At 32.2% G+C, this 8301-nt stretch overlaps 1 protein-coding gene across 1 annotated transcript; it reads right to left on the bottom strand.

The window, feature by feature from the left end:
• Positions 1-467: 467 nt before the first annotated feature.
• On the bottom strand, positions 468-5776 carry LOC102581105 (binding partner of ACD11 1-like). Its single transcript, XM_006352831.2, has 5 exons — positions 5538-5776; positions 3569-3672; positions 3399-3474; positions 1318-1401; positions 468-1238 (listed from the first exon to the last, which is right to left on the bottom strand). Exons 1-5 carry the CDS (start codon positions 5541-5543, stop codon positions 663-665), a joined length of 846 nt encoding a protein of 281 aa, XP_006352893.1. The 5' UTR covers positions 5544-5776; the 3' UTR covers positions 468-662.
• Between the last annotated feature and the right edge of the window lie 2525 nt (positions 5777-8301).

Raw genomic sequence — 8301 nt, 5'->3', positions numbered from 1 at the left:
TAAATACCTGGAATAATTGGGCCTTCCCCAGCATAGATGGATTGAGGCACTATATAAAGTATAAACACACATGACCAAATTTCATCTGATTTTCCTATACTACAATGTTAAAGAACTACTCCACACACTAATAAGAATGTGCCCTGCTTCAAATTTGGCCAATACAGAATACCCTTTAAATTGATAAATACTCTGCATTCACACCCAAAGAACTGAAAAGAATGCCAAAAGGGAATTCTTCAATGCCAGTAAAAAAGAGGTGCCCAGCAACCGCCTCACTCAATGTAAAACACAATTTGCATGGTTAGGTCACTCACTCTCCAGAAATATCCTTCAATACAATCTATGAAAATTTACTGAAGTCAAGAGGGATGTCTCATGCAACTAACAAGAAAGATGAAGAACCTTTAAGTGCAAAAGGGTAGGAGCACGTGTATGTTTGTCAAGGCATAACACAAGACTTAGAATTTATCTACATGGAAATATCATTGATATTCATTTCAATCAAATTCGTAGCAGTAAAAAGCACAAATACAAAATAAATCATCTAAAAATCTGTGTATTGGACATACTGTTTGCCATTTCTTTATAAACCAGTGGATTGCAAAATGAAATGTAGCACGAGGTGGAAGTTCTCAAAGATACTTACAAGGGCTTTCAACTCAAAGGACTAAACCTTGTGCTGGTGCAGGCTTGGCTGGCTGATGCTCTGTGAACTCGGAAGCTATCGGAGACTCGGATAAATGAACCTGTGCAAAATCAGTAACCATTTTCTGTCTTTGCTCATCCTCTGTCATTCCGACTTTCTCTTTTGTCATCTGGCCTACTTCCCCTGCTGCCTTAGCAACTTTACTAAAAGCGCCTGCTACCCATGTGGTCCCGGTGAGAACATACCGGTTTTTCATAATGGCCGATCCAGCGGTACTAACTTTCTGCTCAGCTGCAGAAAATGCTGATTTAGCTTTATCAGAAACTTGGAGTTTCTGATCCACTTCTCGAACTTTGTCATTAACAATGGAAGTACCAATGCTTATCTTCTCAGTGAGACCAATTTTTTTGTCGAGAGAGGCCACTTTAGCAGTTGCAGTTGAAGTCAACTGGTGTTTCTCATCAAAAGACTTTGCTTTGCCCACAGCATCTTTACCTAAGATATAACCTTTTGCGAGCATGCTGCTAACAACGTCTTCTGCTTTCTGAAAAGCAGATTCTGAATTACCAGCACTTTTCTTTGCCGTTGGCTGCAGATCACAAATATCATATAAGAAAAGTGTTTTTTCATGTTCAAAGGACATGTATGTATTTTTTTTTTCTTTTTACCACTGATGCTGTAAAAGCAGTAGGAGGAAGCTGGTAAACTGGATCCAAAGTCACCGTAACAGACATATCAACTATTGTTGCACCCTGTAATAAATACAATCATATTATTGAGAACTCTTTCATGTTTCTATATTTGTAAACACTCAAGGCCTACCACAATCTACACATTGAAAGGGAAAAGTGATACAGCCATTAGGAATAAAATGAGAAAAACTACAAATTTATTTCACAAGTCTTGCCACTGACTCACTTACTTGCTTCCAGTAGAGTTCACTATGTATCAGAATTTTTGAGCCCTTACAAAAGAATTTGCAGGAAAAGATTTGAAAGAAAATGAAATCAACCAGTCTGAAGAATACACTTGTTTGCATAAGAATTACATCATAACTGTTGAGACCCTTTTTAAGATGACTTGTCAACATATAAACGTCAAATGTTACAGGGTAGAGGTCAGCATTGGGGATACATGACACTGTTCTGAAATACAGTATAGTGCTTTTGGCATAATTAATACCTCACTTGCATCATAATAATATAAAATCATAACTTAAAAGAGTTTATATCATCATTTTAGGGAAACTGCTAAAGCTCACACCCAAATCTGTGGCCTAATGGTCAAGGAAGCTGGAAAAAAAATTGCGAGAGACTGTTCGATTCCCAGCAAGGGAAAAAAAGTTAACTGATTTCTTTCAATCTTCCTAAGGCATGGTAGGCAAAGATACCTGGTACCTGCCATGGCAGGAGGATGCATGATGTATCTAGCTGAATAGTTTAGTTTACCCCGGATGACCCAGAAACCAGTTTTATAAAAAAAATTAAAAAAGACAGAAGCCAAAGGTTGCATTGATGCATTGAATACCCTCTGATCCTAGAAAGCCCAACAATACCTAGGAAGAGAAGGAGAACAACATGAATGGCCTTTCATTTAAGCCTTCACACCCACATGGACTCTATGCTGACCTGAAGTTAAACCTCCAGCTCAGTGTTCAGTCTATTTATCAAGTGCTAGCTCGTGTTAGCATCCCATTGAACACTCTAACATCTTCCCTAGAACGAAAAAGGATAGAGAAACTACAAGTACCTAAACAGAGTTTTGGAAGTATCTGACAATTTTATACAGATCACCAGACTCAACAGTCTTTGATGGCAAGATAGCCTAACATTAAACGAATAAACGTATGAGCAATTGACATTAGGAGAAGAGTTAAGTTTGTGTATATAGAACCTAAAATGAGATTCTTCCATAATCAACATAAATCAAGAATTACTACAATTGAACACCATCTTTGATCTTCCTTATAAAACTACTGTTTCAGCCTTGCACCTCCCTCCTTATACCTAACCTATTTAAGCAGAACTATACACAATTCCAACAGCCCTAAAAAGTTTATTTTCCCCTTTCTCCAATAACATTTATATGATAAGTTATCTTGGGAACACTAATATGGTGAGTTAGCCTAACTCACTCCTAGGGTTTTTCAAAGGGGAACCTGCAGTAAAACATCTGCCTTATCAATCAAACTCTCATGCTTAGATAAGCATTTAAGTGAGAACCTGGACTTCTGCAGATGAAAACCGAAAGCAACATCCCCAATGCCAGGCTATGTAGTAGCACTAATTTCAAGAATTTAAATTAGCTTAAAAATTTTAAATGACAAAAATAAAAAACTAACTAAATGAATACATACAATGGCCTCGGATAAAAAGTTTTTTGTCTAGCAATTGCATCGTCAATTAGCTTAAGTCATTACTTCATATCTTTATACAGTCAAACATAAAATAAAAATTATATGTACATATATATATACACAGGTTCGTTACTAGAAAATGATTGTTCTAGCAGTGAAAAATACCATCTCAGTCTCATGCTCAAATGACAAATAGTAATTCGCCAGGACATTAATGAAGAAAATAATCATGAATACCACTTGATATAAATACACATAGGAGGAAGCATTGTTGCAATGGTTAATCTTCAGATTTCAGATTATCAGCTTGATGTCCCAGCCACAGATAAGCATAATGCAAAGAGTAAGAGAAACAAATTGTAAAATTTGACTGATAGGGAGAACGATGATAACCGAAAGAAGAACTGCAGTGTCAGCTCCCTGAGAATCATTGAACGTAACATATGCTATTTGACTTCGTTCAGTATCACTACAAAGTAAGAAAAAAAAAATTAAAAATTGGTGTTAATGACAAACTAAACGAATTCGCTTAAAGAAAATGGTAAACAACCTCAAGAGCTAACCTTTGCATCTCAACATATTCAATATCACCAGAGAAAGAAAAGAATTCCTTGATATCACGCTCTGATGCCCCTAAGGAGACATTGCTAACTTTAACAGTTTTCACCTGCTCAGGAAAGCACACTGTCAAGAGCTTGGGAAGACAGTCTCATTTTCAACATTTCAGTTATATACGTAATTCACAATAAGACATATTTGGACAACATTTATCATCTTTTAAAACAAAATAGAAAATGCAATATGTTAAGCCAAACGATCATGCAAAGATGTGTAATAGTAATTTAAAATGAAAATTTGGGACTATTAGGAATAAGATATGATAAGAGAGGTACTTGACTTGAAACTTATCAGCAAATGTTTGAGCATTAGGTTGATTGATTCTGATTCAATGAGAAATTATACCCGTTTATTTTGATCCCTTTCCGTAAACTAATTAACATACTCGCCCAACTCCACTGCTCCTATTCAACATGTATTTTTCCATTTTTGCTGCTTGACATTGTTAGAAATGTAATTTAGTGATAGTTTATACTCTTTCTTATCTTCGTTTTAAATTAGATGACCCCGACTTATTTGGGACCAAAGCCTAGTAGTTATTGTAATACTCTTTCACACCAAGAGCAAAGTAATGTTTTCTGAACGAGTCATTTTACAAGAACATCTTGAAATTGCAATTAAGATTATCAAATCAACTTTTATTTGATATCTCATGTATGAAAATGCCCTTGGCCTTAAAGATGTTGTGCATCCACCGGTGACTTAACATTGCATATGAAGATGTTGGTCTAACTTCTTTGGTCTCCTTAAGCACAAAATTTCACATAATTGACGGCACAATTTAGGAAACTAGCATGGAAAGTAGCAAAGCTAGTTTTATACTTCGCTAACTCAAATTTGAGGATGACCAATCTTATCCCCTCCAGCCTCTCCTTCCTAACACACATATGTATATAGGAATATGATATTCCTCTTATAAAAATAAAAAAGTGATCTGGCCTAGAAATAGTAGTCAAATTATCACAGTTTGAGCCAGAAAATGCATGTCACTATATTCATAACCCAAACAATTTGTTTTTGTAAAAGTTCAAATTGTTTATGCAAGAATTGTTGATTTGCATGATCTACAAAATAGAGGATTCATCAAATTACAATTATTTTTAAGCTGGCTGGACATCAGATTTTTTTTATATACAAGTACATGAATGATACAGCCCCAAATAGAGTTGACTAAATGTAGAGGATCTAGTCGACTCCAACTAGTTTGAGATTCATACTTAGTCAACTCAATATGATTACCATATTAATCAAATGCAGAATATGTCGCATATAAGCCAGAACTCCGATAGTACACAATATTTGTTCAGATGAATAAGGCATAAGACTAACATTTTCCAGGATTTTTTTTTTAACTAGTCAACTTTTCAATACTTTTATACCTATCTCAGCAAATTTGCCAACAATGTCGCTTATACTCCTTTTGATCGCTTCAACTTTGAAGATTTTAAGTGAATCAATAACAATATACGACCAACATAAATATTTCAAAGATACCTAAAAAGCTATATTAGCTTATAATTGAAGTAATTAGATACTTCAAAACATCTCAATATCAGAGCTCAAAGATAGTCGTAGCTGAACTTCAACAAACGCAATCAACAGAAACAACATCCAAAACTATCAAATCAGATGAATATACGGCAGAAAATTCAGTTAAAAACTTAAAAAACAAAATCGCAACTGTAATGCTCAAAATGTAGCTTATAATTGAAGTAATTAGACACTTTAAAACATTTCAATCTCAGAGCTCGAAGATTTAAGAAGACAGAAAAAATCGTAGCTGAACTTCAACAAAGGCAATCAATAGAAGCAACATTCAAAGCTATCAAATCAGATGAATACAGCAGAAAATTCCGTTCAAAACTTGAAAAACAAAATCGCAACTGGAATACTCAAAATGTAGCTTCTACTCACCGACATCGCAACAGTTCGATGAGAGATCGGAAAAAATCAGATGTTGAAGAGAATGAAATGCAATGGAGTAGAGAGAGAAGAGAGGATTTATGAGGATTTTGGAGAGGAAGAATTGAGGGTTGACGGAGTTTAGAGAATGGAGTGCCGGCGAGAATTAACGGCGTTGACGGTGGTGACGGGTGAACTTGCTCAACATTGACGCCACGACTGAATGCTCTTACGTAACTAATAAAGTAGAAGATAATTTGACTAGTCTCTTTATTTAATACTACTTCTCTTATACATCACATTAATACTTTTTCCCATATTTATAATTTAGAAATAAAAAACGAATTATATTTTAATTTCTTAAATAAAAACTATTTTAAACTATCTATTTTTAACAAAAACAACTAAAATAGGAACAACCCTCCATCCCAATTTTTTGTAGGGTTAACACTATGAGATTCAATCAAGTTTTTTCGTAATTTAAAATATTTATAAAAGTAAGTTAAATTAATAATAAAAAAACTTAAAACAAATTTCTTTTAAAACAATTCAAGGGTAATAGGACTCCGTGAAATATAAATGTATAGTGAAGAATTTGATAATAGATTGAGGGGCATGACTATTTTCTCTTATTTCCACATTTTGACACTTAAATTTTTTTTAAAATGAATACATGTACAAAGTACAAGCTGTTTTTTTAATATTGATAAAATTCCCATCTAAGGAAAATTAAAATTAAAAACAAGAGATTTATATATTTTTTGTTGGAGCAAAATGTATTTAATATTAAAATGATAATATTAATTTGCATGAGTGAGTGATAAAAGTGGACACCATTTCTTGGTGTAAGTTATGTAATTAAGCCATATTTTATCACTTATTACTGCACTAAAGCTTAAATATTGTAATCACTACATGATCTACCTCATATCCACTACAACCTCATTTACTAGATGAATTAAATACTACATTTATGTAAATGTTTTCTTTCAAGTTTCTAGCCAAAATCATCTTTAAATTATATCTCAATCTTAAACTACATCTTTAAAATATTTTTTTGACAGAGAACATCCTTTAAATATTTAAAAATTAACAATTTTAATCCTTTGGTTGAAATTTATCAGAAAACTATCAGATCCCATAAAAATCAAGTTATCGATTCATATTTATTATTCTAAGATACACCAAAAATATTATCATGAACTTTTTCGATAATTGAGTTTAGCATTTTGCAAAATCTTTTAATTTGACAATTTTTTTAATTTATTTTTCATGTGATTTAATATTTTAAAAAATTATCAATTGAAATATGTTTCTTCTCAATTGAATCTGCTAGAAGCGGTGTTTGTTGGAGACTTCCAATAATGGAGAATGAAACTCAAATGCGAGACACAATCAAAATTTGATCACCTCAATATCAGATTGCCTAAAAAAACTATTGATCTAACTACAATTTGACTTTGAAAAAGGTGAAGATAATTAAGCTCTAACTTTATTGTTTTTAATGAAAAAAGGAGCAGATTATGTATTCTCATACCTTCCTAACATTTTTTGTTTCAGAAAGTATTGGTGTCCAAAAATTATAATATTCTTTTTTTTCATAAGTTTTTTATAACAAGTAATGAAATTATGCCGAATTTTTTTGTTGATAGTCACGTGAACTGCACATGTTTTTGTAGGATCCCTTAGTTTTTAGACAATATATCTAGCAGAAGGATGAAAACTGTTAACTTTCAAATACTTGGAGAATGTTTTCTGTCAAAAAATATATTTTAAGGATGTAATTTAAGTTTAAGGTATAACTTAAATATGTTTTTGGCCAAAAAACTCTTTTCTTCTTGTGCTGTGAAGAGGAGAAAAAGATGACAAGTTGACAAATATTATATTGCATTTGCATTTTGAGGGTACTAGAGTAGTGAAAGAGAGCTAAGACACATAAAAATATTTAAGTCTTCAATTTATTTACTATTCAAAAGATAGTAATTATATGTTGAAAAAATATATTTTTTTAGTAGAGTTTTGAATTTTTCAACTAATCGAGAATTATTTGAGTGATACGACACTATTGAATATACCACTGAATCTGTATAGATCAATATATATTCATACTCTCACATGTCTCATAGCAAAATATACTTTCCATCCCAAGTTGAGAGTGAGCTTTCTAGGAGCATCATGAACCTTTTTGAATTTTTAATAAGGAAAAACTACAGAATATAGCAAACATTAATATATATTTAAGGTAAATGGCTATAGTTCATTCTTTTTATGTTTTATGGATATAATTAAATGTTAAATAGCAAAGTTAATATTACACTCATAATCTATTTTTTTTTTATTTAAAAAAAGATTATATATGGATATAAATATTCATTAAATAGCAAAGATAATTTTACATGCCTAATTAATACCAGTCAAACATGCTTTACGATGCTTTACTCCCATGTTTACCCTCTTTGCTATTTCTCTTTCACTATCACCAATTTTTTCTCCAATTTTCTTCCAATTCACAATTCTTTACTTGATTTTCATGAGCAATTTTCGTGACATATCTTCAAATATCCTCTATTTGCATTTTTTTCTCGTTTATATGAAATTTGTATTTGTATACATCTTGTTGAAAGGTTGATGAGTTCATTAGTTGTATTCATATGTATTACATGAAGAACGTGAGCAAAAAGAGTTTGAGGATTGTCTGATTTTCATTTTTTAATATAGTGAAATACTTATATATTTGGATACTTGTATTGTATTATATCCACTTGTCATTTTTTTT

The sequence above is a fragment of the Solanum tuberosum genome, unplaced genomic scaffold (assembly GCF_000226075.1).
Source record: "Solanum tuberosum cultivar DM 1-3 516 R44 unplaced genomic scaffold, SolTub_3.0 scf00144, whole genome shotgun sequence".
Classification (NCBI taxonomy): domain Eukaryota; kingdom Viridiplantae; phylum Streptophyta; class Magnoliopsida; order Solanales; family Solanaceae; genus Solanum; species Solanum tuberosum.
The sequence above is the reverse complement of the archived record's forward strand: the minus strand, read 5'-3'. Positions and strand labels throughout refer to the sequence as shown.

Excerpts from the sequence above, each read along its gene's own strand:
- LOC102581105 (XM_006352831.2), bottom strand. Across the intron at positions 3,475-3,568 it reads GAATATGTTGAGATGCAAAG|TGATACTGAACGAAGTCAAA; the intron begins GTTAGCTCTTGA and ends CTTACTTTGTAG. Across the intron at positions 1,402-3,398 it reads ACACTGCAGTTCTTCTTTCG|GGTGCAACAATAGTTGATAT; the intron begins GTTATCATCGTT and ends TATTTATTACAG.